The 18,455-nt window shown below is 44.7% G+C and overlaps 1 protein-coding gene across 4 annotated transcripts in view; it reads left to right on the top strand.

Moving 5' to 3' along the window:
• The window catches only part of UNK (unk zinc finger), a 45,057-nt gene that overhangs the window by 13,504 nt on the left and 13,098 nt on the right, over window positions 1–18,455 (top strand). For 2 of the 4 annotated variants that reach the window (XM_084218275.1, XM_084218277.1), the window contains exons 2-10: window positions 4,828–5,037; window positions 6,513–6,689; window positions 7,132–7,262; window positions 7,394–7,529; window positions 9,640–9,757; window positions 10,686–10,770; window positions 12,532–12,674; window positions 13,936–13,983; window positions 14,837–15,037. In XM_084218275.1, the coding sequence (XP_084074401.1) occupies window positions 4,828–5,037; window positions 6,513–6,689; window positions 7,132–7,262; window positions 7,394–7,529; window positions 9,640–9,757; window positions 10,686–10,770; window positions 12,532–12,674; window positions 13,936–13,983; window positions 14,837–15,037 (1,249 nt within the window). The remainder of the gene's footprint in view (window positions 1–4,827; window positions 5,038–6,512; window positions 6,690–7,131; window positions 7,263–7,393; window positions 7,530–9,639; window positions 9,758–10,685; window positions 10,771–12,531; window positions 12,675–13,935; window positions 13,984–14,836; window positions 15,038–18,455) is intronic. The other 2 variants (XM_084218278.1, XM_084218276.1) reach the window with 2 other exon arrangements.

Genomic DNA, 18,455 nt, shown 5'->3' on the forward strand with positions numbered 1-18,455 from the left:
AGTGAGCCCAGTGCCAGTGGCTGTGCCCTGACTGAGCACCTGCTGTAAAAGCTGCTCATGGTTTCCCCTGGTGTGACACAGCCCAGCAGTGCTGCCACAGCCTCTCAGCACAGCCTTTCCCCAGGTGCCAGAGCGGAGTTTCAGGGGTGTAAACACACCCCCACCCGTGTGTGGAATGCAGGTGATGGTGCTGTTAGATCTCACTACTGCCCTACATTGCAGACTGTGTCCTACAGCCAGGCTATAATGGTTATATTAAATCATGGTTTTCTCTCTGCTGTCATTCTGCTGCAGAAGGTTCAGATCCTGTTTGTGAGCCTCTCTTTGGGCCCAGGAGGAATTTTGGCAGAAAGGGGGTTGACCTGGAAGAGCAAGAAGGGCTGCAAAGGAGAGGAGCTTGTCTTGGGACCTACATAAAGATCTCAAACAATGCGAGGGGTGTTGGAAGTAAAGCAGAGCCTGGCTTTACATCACAGAAGCCACAAGAGTTTTGAGGTTTTAATATTTTCATTTCCTTGCTCCTTGGTATTGTTTCCCTTTCTGATCCCTCTGTTACAAAGCAGAGGCTGTCGTGACATCAGTGTGCATCTTCCAGTGATTCTGGGAGCTTTGGGTTAAGGCTTTTATCAGGAATTTAGAGCTCAGCTGTGCATTACCAGCACGTTTTCCTGAACTGAGCTCACTCCACTGCATGTGTGACTTGGGTCAAGTCTGACAGGAAGCTGCAGCCCTGGAAGCAGGATGGATGCAGGAATCCTCTCATCCTGAGCTGCTTGAGCACACCAGTGTCAACCAGAAAAGCTGCAAAAAAGCAGGAGATCTCTGCAGTAGGAGGCAAGGAGGGGACCAGGACACAGCTGCAATTGTGGAGGATAAAAATGAAACTTCTAGGTTAAAAATTCTTTTTAGGTTCTTGCTTTGGTTTTTTTTCTTCCTTTTTATTGGGTTTGATTTTTTTTCTTCTTCCCCCACTGCACCCATCTTTTTCCCTGCAGCTCCCAGAGCAGGTTCCTGCTCCATTCCTCCAGGGCAGAGGGGGAACTTCTGCAATTCCAAGCTGCAGAGGTAAACACTTGCTACCCTGCCCTGGAGAGCCGAGCTGTTACTGGCAATTAAAGACAGTGAGCACCTCCCTACCAGTGTCAATAATTGCAGAATAATCACTGCCCCTTCCCTCATCCCAGAGGAAGTGGAATTTCAGCAGAGTAGCACTGAGGTTTTTCTAATACTTTGCTGCTCCTGTTGGTCTCTGGGAGTTCCTAAAACTACTCCCAAGAACCTCTCCTCTTGTCTTCCTAGGGAAAAATCTTTCATTTCCAGCAGCATCCGTCCTGTTTGACAGCAAATTCAGCTCAGCCTGGGGACTTTGATCTGCATTGTTCTGGCCAGTCTTGTCTTATTTGTTTAGAATTGCATTCATCTTTGTTTACTAGGGCTCATAAATGATAACATTTCCTCCAGGAATCTGGGTGTTGCTGTTGATGTTAATGTTGTATCAGAAGACAGTGCTATGTGCTTTCCACTGTTTAAAAATTACATGGGTATGAAAATACACCATATACTTACTTTTTTTTTTAGAAAAAGAAATATAGAAGTATAAAGAAAGTATAAAGTGTAGAAGTATAAAGAAATATAGAAGTAGCTCCAGTATGAAATAGGGGCAATAATTCTTCTGCCCCTCAAGTGAGGGCTGTGGGGTTTCCTGAGAGGAGTTGAGAAATGCAAGTTATCGTTGCTGGATTTCCTGTTCCTGTGCAGACACAGTGTTTGGCTGACATGCCGTGAAACGTGTACCAGTTATCAACATGTTTTCAGCTTTGAGGGTCTTTCTGAAATTCCCTTTTTCAGCTGTTCTGGAAAAAAAATTACGGAGACCATTGACACCAGAAGGATCTGTCATGATGGTGTTCTCTGTGTTTTGTTTAGAGCCTTTGCAAAGAGGCTCCTGAAATATTAATGGCTTTCTGATTTGTGAGACATCACATTGTGGTGGTGCAGGCTCTGTATCCTCTCTGTGTTCCCAAAACACACGTGGTTTAGAGGCCTTTTATATATTTTAATACTAAGTGGCTGGTTGAGTGCTGCGTGTTCTCCCAGAGGAGCCAAAACTCACTTCATGGATCAAGAAAATAAAGGGCTGTAAGGCAATTTACCATTCAGGCTATTGTGGAGGAGGGTGATTTAAAACGTTGTAGTGGTTTGGAAAAAAGAAAAACCCAAAGCAGTGATTGAAAGGCTTGAAATTACTGAGTTAATGTGACAACTCCCCTTCCCTCACTTTGGTCTGTTGCAGAGGCGACTGTGCACAGTTAATGCTCAATGGTACCTGTTTGCAGGACTTGCTTTGAAATTAGGAGTGAGACATCATTTATTTAATAGAGACCATTAAAGAACGACTTTCTGATGAAGCAAGTTAGGTGTTAAACACTTTTCAGGTGAACCATTTACTTATGTAATTATCTCTCATTAACATTACAATAAATGTTTCTCCAGGGAGTTTAGCCAATCATGAAATGCAATTAATTTTCAAATACTCTTCAGCAGCAATTGAGACACTAGAGACTGAAATCCCTAGTCAGTGTGTACGTTTTTAAACTTCCCTGCTGAGGGGAAGCAGCTTCAGCTCAGCTGATTGTGGAGCTGTTAAACTCTCAGATTTTTAAGTGTTTTATTTGGGCCTATCACAAGTGTGGAGTGCTGGGCTCCAGGTTGTGTAAGCCTGGTATCTCCCCTTAGTTTCCAGAGCCCTGAGGAGGTTCAGGATGCTGTTCTTGAACTTCAGCCCAGCACGGGGTGAGGATGGAGGAGTTCAAATGCTCTTGGTTTGTGTCTGGCATTCTGGTTGCTGTGTGATACTGCTGGGGCTCGTAGCCAGCTGTGTTGCCATTTGTCCGTGTGTCAGATGGGAGTAACACAAAGCTCCTGTCTCTAAGGTGTACCTGGAGGTGTGTGAGTAAAGGCATCGTCCTGCTGAAGGTTACTTCATTCACTTTCTAACCAAAATGTTACAGTCGCTTTTGTTCCAAGCCTTCCTAGTGCGCTGATAAGATAAAATAATCTGTGGAATTCCACCTTCTACAACTACTTGGTCCAGCAACTTAGAAAGCTTTTTGAGACTGGATGAATTTACCACAGCTTTCAGTTTCCAGATTAATTGCTGGTGTGGCTGAAGTAGGGATCTCTGTTTGAATGGAGCTGGATTTTCAAACGGGAAAAGGAGCAAAGTGATGTCCTTAGCCCTCACGTGTGCCAAGCAGACCTGGCTCTGCAGCTGGCTCTGGTTTTTCTGCTGCTAAGCCTTGGGCCCCAGTGCAGATACTGTTCCAGCCACTCTGGATTGCAGGGGACAGATGGGCTTGGGTAGAGAAGGGCTTACAGCCGGCCGTGGAGGCTTCCAGCCCCGGGCGTTCGCAGATCCCAGGCAGTGCAACCTGCAAATCTCACGTATTTAGAGGTTGAAGAAGAGGAAGAGCTTTTATCCTTTCATGCTTGCAAAATCCAATGTAGGAAAGCTCTTGCCACTGATACTGTCTCTTCATAGCAAACAAATAAAACCACTTTGGTGGAATCTGTGCATTTTCCTGAGGCTTTCTCCTCAGCTGGGGTAAAGAGGAAAGGAGGCTTTATTTACAGATGTTGCTTTCAGAATGAGCCTAGCACTGTGATATTATCTGTAAATACGTCTTTGGGCATTAGACATCTTTCCATTTATTTAGAAACAGGAGATAAAGACTGTCTGACATGGGAATGAATTCCTACACTCCTTTTTGTTGCCTCGGAGTACATACGCAGTTTAAAATGAGTCCGAATCTGCTGTTATATCACCCTGTTGCTTCCAGCAGAATAGTTGTTGGTTTTTTTTTTTTGACCTACAAATCTTGGTCCTTGCTGTTTACACTGACCTCATAACATAAAGAGACCAGAATGCTCCAGGTTTTCTGCCTTGTTCCTTGGATGTACCTCTAAGAGCGAACTTGGTGGGATTTGGGTCTGAGCTGCTGGAGCTGTTTGGATGTTCCCTGTAAATACAGGGCAGCCCGTGGGCTTCCACAGCGTGGATTTTGTAAGCACCTACACACAGATCACAGTCAGATCATTATGTTGATCTAAACCATTTTGTAATCCTCTACAATCTGGGTTTAGAGACTGTTATTAGTGTCACAAATAAAAGCTTGTGACTTCTTTAGTTCTCAGGATAAAAGAAGCCATGTACTTTCAGGGAATTACATATTAAAATTAAAGCAACATAAACATGTGGGAGTTTGAGGATAGTTATCCCATTTTGCAAGACTGAGATCTGAATTAATATGACTGCAAGAGAGAAATGGGTTAATTTTTATTTTGTAATTGACCATGTACTGACAAAGCAGGGCTAAAGCAGGAGGATAAGGCATGAAAGAGTCTTTTAAAAATCTTTCTCAGTAACTTGAAGCTTTAAATGTAGCTCAAAGAAGTGTATTCTATTTGGGTTTTCTTCTTTTTTTTTTTTTTTTTTTTTTTTTTAACTGAGCAAGTAGGAAGGAAACCCCTTTTTGCCCAGATAGGTCACAGATTTAGAAAGGGATAGAAAGGTACTTAAGAGTTCTATTTTCTCACAAATGTTTGCTAAGCTCATGAAAAGCCTCTTCAAAACGATCCCGACAGAAAGCGATTTCAGCTCTTGTTACATCCCTGTGTGTAACGGATATCTCGCCATGACAAACACCGGCAGGCAGCTCCCAGCCTCCATCCTGGGAGGGGAGCAGGGAGGCTGTGGGAAGGCCAGCAGACATCTCTGGTGGCTGGATCTGACATCCCGGGGCTGACATCCCGGCTCATTCCCCGCAGGTACCTGAAGGAGTTCCGCACGGAGCAGTGCCCGCTCTTCGTGCAGCACAAGTGCACGCAGCACCGGCCCTACACCTGCTTCCACTGGCACTTTGTCAACCAGCGCCGGCGCAGGTCCATCCGCCGCCGCGACGGCACCTTCAACTACAGCCCCGACATCTACTGCACCAAGTATGACGAGACCACGGGGATCTGCCCCGAAGGAGATGAGTGAGTAAAGGCTGCACCCTGCTTTTCAGGCATTAGGCTTTTGGGATCAGGCCAGCTGATGATTCCAGCCGGTTCTTGCAGAGATGAGGCAAGTCAGCAGTAAAGCAGCTTTGTCACATACGTAACATGAGACCAGATGTAAAATCTGGAATAGCGGCCCGTGTGCTCCAGGCCTGCTGCAGAGACAACACTGAGGGTGGCTTAGATGGGAATTGAGCTCTTGGGAACTCATTGTGCTCATGAGTTTCAGCATCTTCAGCGAAGCTGAGGTGAGAAAAACAGCTCAATGAGACAAATGAATTTGGAAACACTCTGTTCTCCAAGTCCCTGACTCTCAGCTCCTGCTCACGAGCAGGATAACTTAGCTTTTCCCAGATTGAAGAAAGACGGGGAACTTTGTCCTCCAGTCTGCCCCCTAAGTTATCTGTCTCAGCTTTTTAACTCATATCAGTTTATTTTGTCTTTCTGAACTTTTAAGAAGTCAGTAGAGAACTGTGAGGTACCCAGAAAAAGGCAGCATGAGGAGGAGTTTGGGTTTTTTGGGTGTTGTCTCCCCACGACTGCAGTAGGCTTAACTGGGGCAAAACTGCAAATCTTTCTGCTGTGTGTGTGGCAGACCCCAGCAATTAAGGGGTTAACCCAGTAATTTAACTTTAGGCATGTGGCAGATGTGGGATAAATAGTGTAGCCAAACTGTGGTCAAATATGGAGAGTGTTTTATAGAGAGATGCTGTAAAAAGATGGAATTTCAGTTCCCTTTTGTGGTGCCAGTATAAACATACAAAAATGCTATTTATTGGCAAAACATTTTTTTTTTTTAATTTTTCAACTCGATTAAGTAAAGTTTTTGTGACTAGAACAGAATGGAACAGTCCCTCAGGCCTGGGCTTGTTTCAACACTTTTTTCCTTGCTAGAAGAGATCTGGAAGGAACTGGAAATGGGATGTTTGTGGGCTTTGGCTTCTAGATCACTGGATGATACATAGCTCAGACTCAGGGAATGAAAGCCATTGTCATCTAGGAACCTTTGCTCATTTGTATTTTTACCTTGATGCTGCAATATCTGAACTTTCTCCATTCCATCTTGTTATATTTCTGTTTTACTTCTCAATGTAGATTGTTTTCCTGCCTAAAAGGGGAAACAAAACAAGTTAAAATGTTAGTTTTGTAATTATCCTTCCTTGTCCCACATCCTTGCTCTTTTCCAGATCACTGGCAGCCACTCGTCCTGAATCATAAGGTGCTGCTGGATTAATAATCCAGTTTTCTTTTAGGGAGGGAAACTCTTACATCCTTTGTAGTGACAGGTTTGGGGGTTCTCTGAAGTGTTGGAAGGCACAGCATAAGAGGAGGAGCAGAGTTAGCTAAGGTGGTGTCAACTGCAGCATCTTCTCTCAGCAAAGTGTCTTCTGGTAGTTGAATCCCTCACCTGTGTGACTAAACCTTGTCTGTTCCTCCCCTCCTTCCTTCCTCAGGTGTCCCTTCTTGCATAGAACTACTGGAGACACAGAGAGGAGGTATCACTTGCGCTACTACAAAACTGGAATCTGCATCCATGAGACAGACTCCAAGGGAAACTGCACCAAGAATGGAGTGCACTGCGCCTTTGCTCATGGGCCCCACGACCTGCGCTCACCCGTGTATGACATCAGGTCAGTAGAGCCTGGGGCTCCTGGGAAAAGGGTTATTTCTGTGCCCAAATGAACGAGGAGATGATGGAAAAGGTAATTTCTGTACCCAAGTGAAAAGTGAGATGATTGAAGGACAGTACTGCTTCAGCCTGAAATGAAGTGATGGCGAGATATCCCTTCCTAATAAGGCAAATATAAAAAACCTCCAGGGAGGATTCTCAAAATGGGGGAAGGGATCACACTGTGGAATCTGATGGAAGGGGTCAAAACAGTGCATCTGGAATTCCCAGGGAATGAAGATTTATTTTTATTGCAGTTGCTGTTCAGCTAAAGGTGTTCTGACAAAACATGCATGGCTGAAATGCACCCACTTAGCAAATGCTCCAGTATGTTAGTTTTTACACACATTTATCTGACTCTTCCTCTACTCAGTCTGTTTGTTCATTTACCTCTGTCCCTGAAGAGAGCTTCAGGCGATGGAAGCTTTACAGAATGGTCAGACAACATCTGAAGGAGGCATTGAGGGTCAGTCTGCAGTTGCTGCCAGCCATGCCATGATAGAGAAAATACTCAGTGAGGAGCCAAGGTGGCAAGGTGAGTGTCACTGAGGGGCTTTGGGGCCGGGAAAGTTTGGTCTCTGTGGAGTGCCTGCTGCTGTCCTAAGCTTTTCTGTTGTAAATATGGATTGTGGTCATTTCTCTTGACTCATTGGGGTTTTTTTACAGATACAACATATGTGTTGGGAAACTACAAGACAGAGCAGTGTAAGAAGCCCCCCCGGCTCTGCCGCCAGGGTTATGCCTGCCCCTACTACCACAATAGCAAAGACAGAAGGCGAAGTCCAAGAAAACACAAATACAGGTACTGTGATCCTGGGAGTTGTGCTTCCCAGCTGAATGGTGCAGTATATTGAAAATCTGTGGTGCAGGAAGCAGGATTTTGACCACTAGGTAGTTGTTAGTGTATCTCCAAGCCATGTACTGAGAGGTGTGATGGACTGTTATTTCTTCCTAGCAGAAAGATAGCAAACTAAACAAAGAGTTTTCCTGTGTATAGTAACCAGTACTCTAATAAATGAATTGTTAAATCATGTTACAACTCTGATTTTATAGCAAAGAGAACCTGTGTCTGGCTTTCCCTTACCACACAAACCTCTGCTTTAGAAAGCAGTGCAGGGAAAACAAAAGAAAGTTTTAATCCCCATCTAGAAACAAACTCATGCAACAATGTGTTCATGGTAAAGGATTCAGAATCATCAGGCTGCTTGTTGTGTATGCCTGGTGATGGGGATCATGAGGAGGCACTGTAGCTGGACATGCATTCTTAACCAGCTGCTAAAGGCTCTGCTTTTGAGGCACCAGGGTGTTCTGTCACTCAGCTGTCACTGGATTTTTCAGTGTGCTGTGTCTCCCTGAACGCATTTCATCCAAATTATAGGCCCTCATTTCCTCCAACACAACAGAGCTTTTGTTGTGGTCTCAGTGGGGCTTTTCCTTAGTTCCTTTTTGAAAAACACAGGAGCAGACCAGAAAGCCAGGAGAGAAAATACCAGGGATGTTCTCGCTTCTCTTCCCCACCCCCAACACTCACAGAAATTTTTGAATTGGCACTGAAATTCCATATTTAAAAAAATTAAACAGGCGGCAATCAAAGGAGTGTTAATCCTTTGTTAAACCGGTGTTTTAAGGGGAAATAGAACCACTGGGGCAGTCTTGAGGCAGCAGCTGTGTGCTTTTTGCCCCTCTCTGGGCCCTTTGGGAAGGGAAGAGGTGAAAGCTTTGCTGCTGCTCTCCACTCACTTCTGTGTTTTCCCCACCCCAGCTGATGTGGCTGTGCTGGTGCTGCTATCTGCTTCCCTCTGCTGTTGTTTGAGGGAATGGTTAAGAGCATAAAGAGCAGGGGAAGTAGGTCACGGCAAAAATTCAGATCTGGGAAAAGGAACTGTTCCTGGCTGGGAGAAAGAAAACGGACTTGCCTTTTCCCCAGTGACCTGACTCAGCCTCTTTTCCACATGGCCACACTATAAACCTGGAAACATACTGCTGTAAGGGTATTATGTGTTTTAGGATTAGCCAATTAACTTCTTAGCTTTCTATGAAGGTGCAGTTCCAAAACAGAAACCAGACCCAGCGTCTCTGACACTAATCACATCAGCTGCTAATATTGTTATGCTGGTTCAAGTTGTATTTCATTTCAAATAGAGAATTAAGCCATAGTTTTTTCATTGGGAAATTGGAAGAAGGGGGAGGAGATGCAATAGCAGCTGGGTGGGGGTTGGGGAAGCAGCAGCCAAGCAGATTATACAGCTGGGGGTGGGCAGCCAAACCTGCCCCTGACTGAGGAATTGTAACATCATGGAATGGTTTGGGTTGGAAGGGAACCCAACCCTTAAAGCTCACCCTTGCTCCACCCCTGCCATGGGCAGGAACACCTTCCACTATCCCAGGCTGCTCCAAGCCCCATCCAGCCTGGCTTTGAACAGTTCCAGGGATCCAGGGGCAGCCACAGCTTTTCTGGGCAACCTGTGCCAGGCCCTCACCATCCTCACAGGGAGGAATTACTCCCTATTGTTTAATCTAAACCTGTTCTTTTTCCATTTAAAGCTATTGCCCCTTGTCCTGGCACTCCAGGCACTTGTCCAAAGTCCCTCTCCAGCTCTCCTGGAGCCCCTTTAGGTGCTGGAACAGGCTCTGAGGTCTCTCTGGAGCCTTCTCTTCTCCAGGCTGAACACCTCCAGTGCTCCCAGCCTGGCTTCAGGGCAGAGGGGACCCTCAGAGCACCTTTTTTGGCTCTCTCTGGACTTGCTCCAGCAGGTCCACATCCTTCTGATCTTGGGGTACCCAGAGCTGGATGCAGTCCTCCAGGAGTGGATCAGAGGGGGAGAATCACCTCCCTCCACCTACCCAAAGTAATCAAAACTCAGAGCACACCTGTGAGTCTGATGCCTTCTCCTCCTTCCTTATTTGCACAGATCTTCACCGTGTCCCAGTGTGAAGCACGGGGACGAGTGGGGAGATCCCAGTAAGTGTGAAAATGGAGACTCCTGCCAGTACTGCCACACTCGCACAGAGCAGCAGTTCCACCCAGAGGTACAGTAATCTCCTCACTCCCCTTAGATAAGCAAAAGCATTCCAGTCTTACAAAGTAAATCACTGTGCCAGGTGGGAGAGGATGTGGGCTGCTTGTAGTGTGGTCCTGGGATACAGAGAAACTGCATGTTGGGAGTAAGCTGCAATTCAGCTGCTTGACAGAATAGACTGTATGGGAGGAGGTAAGAAAAGTGGGGGAAAACTCAAGTGTAGGAGCTGTGTCAGCTATGGGGGTCCTTTGGAAAGCACAGTGTGGGTCTGCATGTGAGCAAACAGCATCTGTTTCCTTTACTAAGAGTTTGTGGTTCATGTTGATAGCACTAAACACCACCAAGCTCTTAGCTGTGAGCATGCCCAGAGCATTCCAATATCCTTACAGAAAGTGTAATGAAGACCTTTTCCTAGTCTGCTTCATGTTACAGTGTTGAAAAGCTTTGTGGGGCCCGTATCTGCACAGTAACCATTGTCACCGCCTGTCAAACTGGGGGGAGAGGGAATAATCCATTTGCTACAGTCCTTGTCAATGGTTTGTTATTTTCCTTGCAAACATGTGGCTGCAACTTTCTGTGCTATCATCTGTGAGCTGTTTCCTACCTTTTGCCATTTGTAATGTCCATGGAGCTCCCAGTGAGTCTGAGGGACTTCACCTTTGGGTGAGCTGGTGCGTGGTGGGTTGGTCTGTGGGTGAGGTCTAGCTGTCATGGGCATATTTTGGTGTTTCCAGAACTATAGTGGGTTTTCCTTTCTTTGAAGCAAAGCACTGAAATGGTCACCCTGAGCTCTGCTGGCCTTTGCACTTCTTATCTGTGTCCTTACCTTGCTGTCAAATTTCTTCATAGTACTTCTGTACCTGCTGGTCGCTGTTATTTTCTGTTCATTTCTGTTTGGTGTTTTTTTTTGTTTTGTTTGTTTTTTTTCCCATCCTTAGATCTACAAATCCACCAAATGCAATGATATGCAGCAGTCTGGCAGCTGTCCCCGAGGACCCTTCTGTGCCTTTGCACACGTAGAACGTACGTGCACTACTTCTCTCATCTTTCCTGGATGTTTCAGCTATGGAAAGCTTCTGACCAAGTGAATTTAAATGTACAGCTGCAAAACCAGAGTTTCTGTGAAGGGTTAACTTTGATTTCTATAAAACTGTGTGGGAGGTGTTGGCAGAGCTGGAGGCAGTAGTGGCCTGTAGGACCCAGCCTTTAGCTCTCACTGCTCTGCCTCTTGAAGGATCTCCCTCTGTTCCCTCTCTCCTGCTCTGGGTGTCACTTCAGGAGGATGGAAATGGAGAAAGCTGCTTCTCTTCTGTACATGGATAAACTGTACCTAGCTAAATTGCCAAGTGTCGTATCTTAAAAAGCTGAAGATAAAATTGCTGATTGTAGATAATTTATTGATCAATTGAAAAAAAAAAGCTATTTTACTCTTTATGAAGTTGTACTTAGAGTTTAAGTCAGTTTGGAGAAAAAAAATATTCAGCTTTTTTTTTTACTGTTTTATCTCAAGTCCTGTTTTCTCAATAGCTCCCTGACTTATAGGGCATTATTTCAATCCTCACTTTAATCAACTATAAACTAGTGATGCAGTTTTGGTTGTGGAAGTTCTACCTGCAGGTGGTCCTAACATTCATAAATAATGGTTAGTTCCTGTCCTAGAGCTCCTCCTCAGTTGCTGCTCTGCAATCTCACTGCTGAATTTGCAATTATTAGAGCAGGTTATTCACTAGATTTGTTCTGATACTGGCTCACTACATGGCCTTGAGAAAATCTCTTTGTTATTTGATTATCCTTTGTAAATGAGGAAATTAGTAATTGCTGCCTTTGACAAGGAATAGGGAGAGTAAATTCCCTACAGGTTGTGCTGTTCCTTTTATAGGAAGCCTTGTTGACAAGCAGTAATTATAGCTGGAGCTGTGGGCTGTAATGGCCCAAACACAGCAGTGCAGCTACACAGTGGGATCCAGCAAGCTTTAGAAAATGAAATCTTGATAAAGGAACAGAGTTTAGCCAACTTCCTTGGGTATAATACAGTATTTTTTTTAGGAATGCCCTACTTCTTATAAGATTACTACACTTGATATTATATTAGAGTAACATTCTGTGGCACTTAGGTCATTCCAACTTGGTAATTTCTTGTGCTGTCTTATGGATTTGTATCTTTTAGTCCTTAGAAGGTCAGCAAGGACAGGCCTAATGCAATTAAAATAACAGAAGTCCATTTACCATATCTACTCTTAACCTGAGTTTTACTGATTAATAGCAAGAAACCAGCATTTTGAGGATATTGAAATATAGATGTGATGTCAGTTCTATATTTTTTGTGAAGGTGCTGAGTGTTAGATGTAAATCCTACAAATCTACAGCATCTCTACCTTCCAAACCAGTGCCACTTTTTTTTGGTAATGATTTGTACTGAGCAGATGGAAACTTTAACTCCCTCAGCTAATTATAATGCACCCATCAACTCTGTGCCAAGCAAAGAAGGAAACTCTGCTTAGTTCAAGAGAGCTGAATGAATAACACACAATTCATGCAGGGAAGATAATTTTGGAGCAGCATTAATGAGCAGCACAGTGTATATGTGATGACAGTAAGAACGTGAGGAATATTAGATAAGCAAACAAGCCAAATAAGGTTTCTCCTTACTTCGACATTTATAACCAGGGGCTTGTGGAATATTTTTTCTCTCAGAAATATCTGGGTATTCTTGTTCTTAAGTGTTTTGTGCTCCGTGGCAGTTGCTGAGCTTTGAGGGGTGTCCCTGTGCTTTGTCTCCCGCAGAGCCGGCGCTCAGCGAAGATTTGCAGCAATCCTCGGCCGTGTCCAGCCCCACCCAGACAGCACCTGTGATGTACATGCCCTCGGCAGCTGGGGACTCTGTTCCAGTCAGCCCTTCCAGTCCACATGCCCCAGACCTTAGCAATGTATGTAGCCCTGTGGAGCAGCCTTGTCCATGTTGTGTACATCTGTGTTTCTCTGAGTCTCTGTTCTTTCTCCCAATCAAAGTGTCCCAAAGCCCAGAGGATATGAGATTTTTCTCCTAGTTCTCAGCTCCATGCTTTTTAGAGGGATCTGGTTTTTTGGAACATAAATTCAGTGGCTTTAGTATTGTCCTCTCACATATAAAAATTGCAGGCCTTCCTTTCTGTGCAGGGTTTGTTGATGTACTTTCAGGAGAGTGGAATACATCTGCACATGCAGTCCAACTCCTTCCTGTTTGGAGGTACATATTGGGCTCAGCTTCCAAGACCTATAATTGAAGGCTGTGAGCCAACAGCCTCTAAAGTACATAACTACAATTGAGTTTGTTTACATATGTAATCTCAGAGCCTTAGCCTGTGCATATTGTGTGTTGCATTATAGGATATCCTTAGTTCACTCCCTGTTGTACTTCTGGAGATAGCTAAACTCTGGGATATGTTTCAGTAATGCCCCCACATTGTTGGTAGTTAGTTGTCCATACAAGAAAGGAGATGTTTAAGTGTTGCACAGATACTCAGAGTCAGATTAGAAACCCATGATGCTAGAATACATTTTTACTTAGCTTTTTCTTTTTTTTTGGTTAAGCCTTTCCTGTTTGTACTGCACTCGATAAGGTGTGTAACCTTTTCAAATGGTTGGCTGAGGTTTTGAGAAGGTACAATGACATGAATTTAACTCATTTGAAACTGGTCAGACTGAGGTGAACTCATCTAGGACCTCTGCTTTATTTTATTCCCTCTCTTTGAAAAGAGAAGCTGTGTTTGAGCCAACCGAGCAGTTCATAGCTGTCCTGAATTGGATTGCAGGTAGAATTCCAAACAGATCTTGAAAAGTCTGGACATAATATTTTCTCTTACTAAATGACATTGGAAAGCAATACAAACCTTTCCATCCTATGAAGGCATTGTTTAAATTCACTGAAAACTGCAGGGCAGTTGAAGATATCTCCTACTTTTAGGCTGTTTAGGTCTTGTCTATCTCAAGCTCTTAGTCTTTTAAACAGTCTTTCCTAATCCTTGGATATGTGCCAAATGGCAGCACATGTCTGTCTGTGAGTTCATCACTCCACAGGGCATCTGCATGTAGCTTGCAAACAAATATGGCTTTGCTGGTGATCATTTTACATGATGAATTAATCAGAGAAAAAGGTCCCTGTAGCAGCCAGCCTCACGTGGCCTGTTCTGTTTTGTATTTGTACTGTAGGTGTGGAATAAATCAGGAACTCTGCCAACTAGCCCCACCTCCACCACAGTGAGTAGTTATCTTTGTGACTGTAGGGAAGCGTGGACAGCAGAATGTCTGTATAAAAATAAAATAAAATACTGTGGGCTGCTCCTTTTTTTTTTTTTTCCCTAATGCCAGCCCAGACTGTTCCACATTTGAATGTGTGATGTCTGGCTTGCCAGTGGAGGCAAATAATTTCTTGTCCCAGAGAGATGGGATATTTGTGTTCATCCAGGTGGACACATTCTCTAAAACTCAACTTCCTTTGCTGCTGTCTGTGACTTCATCTACAGTGCAAAACTAGCCTTGTTGCATGTGATTGTGATCCCTGGTATTAGTTCAAAGAATGGAAGTGTTGGAAATCATTGGTTTTTTTTAATGCAGTTGATACCTGACTTGTGTCTGCATTAAAACTCTGAGATTTCCAACTGGAAAGTAAAAAACAGAGTATTACATATAGCTCAGATATGCCTGATTGTTGTGACTGCCACAGCACCTTTCCAGGTTCCACACCACTCCCCAGAGTCAGACAGGACCCACTGTAGCCTAAGGAAAGAGAGGAGTGTTGTGCTCATGTTGGGAACCCGATCAGTCACCTCTGAGGCCTCAGAAAGAAAAATGTCACTAGAGCTGTAGGTTAGATTTTCCAAGACTGCACTCCAAAGTAACAACATTAAAACCATAATTGTGGGACTGTGTAAATTCAGTGGAGCTTTTTCCTGTTTGTTTAATGAGTGTTTACTGGAAGCTTGTATGGTTGTGTTGGCTGTCAGTGTAATCAATCCACAAACAGTGACGTGATTGAGCACTTCCATGGATGCCTCTTTGAGCAGTTCCTGCTGTCTGGCTGTACTTTCCTGACACTTGTTCCCTCTGTTAGATTCTTTGTAGGAACAGCAGTCTTGGAAGCCCATCTAATATATGTGGCTCTCCTCCTGGTGCCATTGGGAAGCCCCACAGCCTGGAGAGCATTGGTTTTCCTCCAGACTCAGTCACAGCAGCTGGCAGCTACAAGAAAGCACCGGGGTTTGAGCGAGAAGATCAGGTTGGGGCCGAGTATTTGAAGAGTTTCAAATGCCAGGTTAGTGGGGAATATTGGCTGGAAGAGTTGGGGGGATGAGAAAGAATAAGAGATTGCCCAGTCTAGATTGAATGGGGTTTTGTTTCTGATGGAACAGAAGTGGGAAAGCATTGTTCTCATATGAGCAGATTCTGGATCTCTGCTCTTGTTTTCAGTCTCCCTTCCAGCCTCTTTCATCTCACATCTGGTCTTGTCTCCCTTGCTGCCATCACACACCCAGTTTGTAGAAATCAAGCTGCTGCTTGTTTTCCTAACCCCTCTCAACTTCTGTCTTGTGTTGACCCTGGGTAACTTCCCACATCACTTCTTGCTCTTTCTTTTTCCATGTTTAGGTCCTTGCCAGGAGTTGCTGTGTCTTTTGCTGTATTGTCTCATGGAAACTCATCCTTCTATCTTTCCACTCCAAACTCTTACCTTGATCTCCATGACTTGGTTTGTCCTCTGTTCATCATTCCTCTGGTGTATTGAAGATGTCATGTTAGTTGTCTCTTGCTTCTGTGACTGTATCATTCTGATCCTTGACTCTGTCCTGTGGCTTCTGTATTAAATTAGAATTCCTCATTCTTATCTGAAGAACCCTCTGAATATTACCCATCCCACATCTCTTAATGACATTCCCTCTTATCCCTTTTGGATATCGCACTCTTGCTGCTGCCTCAGTCTTCTTCCTGGTGTCATGCCTTATTCATGCTGCTCCCTAGGCCTGGAACAATCTCTCCAGCTCTTTTGTCGCACATCAGCTTTTCCACAGTCAGTTTCTTGCTGTGAATTTCCTTTCTTGGTGTTACAATTGATAGTTTCTTTGCACCACCCCTTCCAACCTGACCCCAACCCAGAGCTTGGGGTTTTATTTCAGTTTTTATTTCTCGCTGAGTTGGTAATTTTATCTTGATTTAGGGGGAGGGGAATAGCTACTTGTATGAGAAGGTGCCTGCAAACATCTCCTGCAAGTTCTTTTGGACAAGAGTATAAAAAGGCTTAAGAATGGCAGGTCTGTGTTGCCTGAGAACAGAGAGGACAAGAAGTGCTGCTTTCAGCCTGACCATGTTTTCACTTTGGTCTGTGACATTAAAGAAGTCAGTCTTAATGAGCCTGTACTGCTGTGAGAAAACTGTGGAAATATCCTGTCCAGACAAGGTCTTGCATAAAGTAGTTGAATTTAGAGCAGACTTCATGGGTTTTATTTATTTTTATGGCTTTGGGAAAATATGGCCAAGCTTTGCAGTAGGGCCAGTCTTGAGCGCTGTTTAGTCTAATTAAAATGATGCAGTGACAAATCCAGATTAAGCTATATGCATGTGTGCTCTCTTATCAATGCTCCCTTTGTCTGGCCTAAGGGGGATGTGCCTTAGGAAACTGCAAATTGATGCAACACGTCTTTGGGGGTAAAGAGCAGAGCATGCTGTGATCTTGGCACTTCTTGCAGGCACAGCAGCTTGTAACAGTTGTTTAGAAACAAAAGGAAAAACATGTCCTCCTTCTCTGTGGCCTCTGCTGCAAAGGAGGAGTGAACCCAGAGCTGAAGGACTGAGAGAACCCCTGGCTGCTGCCAGCAGAGGCAGGGTGCCAAGGAGGCCCTGCTTTGGAGAAAATGGGCAGCAAGCCTAAGCCAAGGAGAAAAGGGATGGAGCATGAATAGGACTTCTAAAAGGAGGGCCAGATGATGAGCGTTTGTATCTGGGGTCAGATCCATGCTACAAAGATACTGTATTCACAAAACTCCTTAATTGTGTGCTTTAATTAAGCAAAACCTGTGTTAAATAGGAATAAATAGCTATTGAGGTATAGACAGAAGTAATCACAGTTGCCTTATGCTAGGCTTCTACACACAAGATTAGGTGTCTCATAAGTGTCCTGATTTAATTTTACTTCAATCTATAATTACTTACTTTTAAAGTTCTACTGTAACTCCCTTTGGCTGCAGTGGGCACCAGAGATTCTCAAATTCCCTGTAAATTAGATCAATAATGAGGCATTTAACTTTGTCAGCTCCTGTGTGAAAACATCAGAGGAGACACTCTGGCTCAGTTCTGCAGTGGCCTTGTCATTTTTCCCCTGTAGAATTTATACAAATAATTTCTATCTTATTAGAATGAAAAATCCACCTTCAGTCTTAATAGATTCCACATAGTTTATGGTAAGGCTGAGCCAGCAGTTAAAGCTAAAAATACTTTTCCCAAGTCCCAAAAGATTTAGCAAGCTGGAAAAATGCTGGCTGCACTGGAAGGACTTGAATGCCACGAGCAGGAGGTGTTCCCAAGTCTTGACACACAGCACAGTAGGTTTGTTCCATGCTGGTCAGAAAACATTTCGTTTCACTCAATTTATGTGCCTTGTTCTCTGCCCTGACTGCAACAGTGTGAGCTGGAGAATTTCAGCCTGTCCTTTGAATGTCTGTCTCTATGTGTGCCCTTTCTAATGTTATTCAGAGCTAAAGGAGGCTGCCTTAGTGGTGACATTTTGTTTGCTCTATTTTTCCCTTGTGTTGTGTGAATTCCAGGCATTGGGAATTGGGGCTGACTTGGAAATATGTTCACTTTTCTCCTCCTTAAAGAAAAAAAAAGCACTTCCAGTAAGACTTAACTGCAGCAGAGGCAGCTCCCCAGGCTGGCAGGAAGCCTCTCAGTGGGGGCACGGCTGCCTGTGTGCCCTCCCCTCCCTGCTGACGTCTGAGAGAGCACATTTTGTGTTCAGAGGAGTGTCAGGCAGGGCAGGGCTGTGCTGGTGGTGCAGCAGCAGCCTTATCAGACACTCACAGAGGCACTCACAGAGCAGAGCCAGCCCATCATGGGCTCCTGGTCGTGAACATGCTCAGGGAAGTGTGAGAGAACACTGCAGGGGGATCTTTGTGTCCATCTCCCAGCTGCCAGGCTGTGACCTCCTGTCTGCCCACAGGCACAGAGCTGAGCAGAGAAAATGATTTCATGAAGTAAAACCAAGGGAGGAATTCTTGCACTGCTCTTTTGCCTGTCTGGTTACGTCACCCCTCTCCAGCACTCATTTATCTTTGGCATGAGACTGTTCAGCCGAGAAGTCACTTCAGCTCAGGGGGTGCCTCATGTGCTGCTGGTGCACATCATGCCTCAGTTTCCTGCAGAGATGGTGCCTGCCTGGATTTGGGATGAAAACCAGGCTTGCTCTATGGCTGGAATATGCCTGTGGGGGTTGGGGAGTGATAAACAGGCAGGGCTGACTCCCAGCACTTTTTTGCTGCCTCTCTGTTCCCAGAGGGTGGGATTGATCTCCCTGTGCAGTGTCACAGCATGGGAGGAAGGGAGCAAGGCCTGCAGACAGACTGACAGGCTCCTGAGGCCACTTCCCAGCTGAGTCCCAGCAGAACTGACTGATGTTGCAAGGCAAGAGAGTTGATATCCATTAAAGATATCATGCTGGAAGGACCTTAAGCTGAGTTTTTAGC

Source organism: Fringilla coelebs (assembly GCF_963513975.1).
Source record: "Fringilla coelebs genome assembly, chromosome: 19".
Classification (NCBI taxonomy): Eukaryota; Metazoa; Chordata; class Aves; order Passeriformes; family Fringillidae; genus Fringilla; species Fringilla coelebs.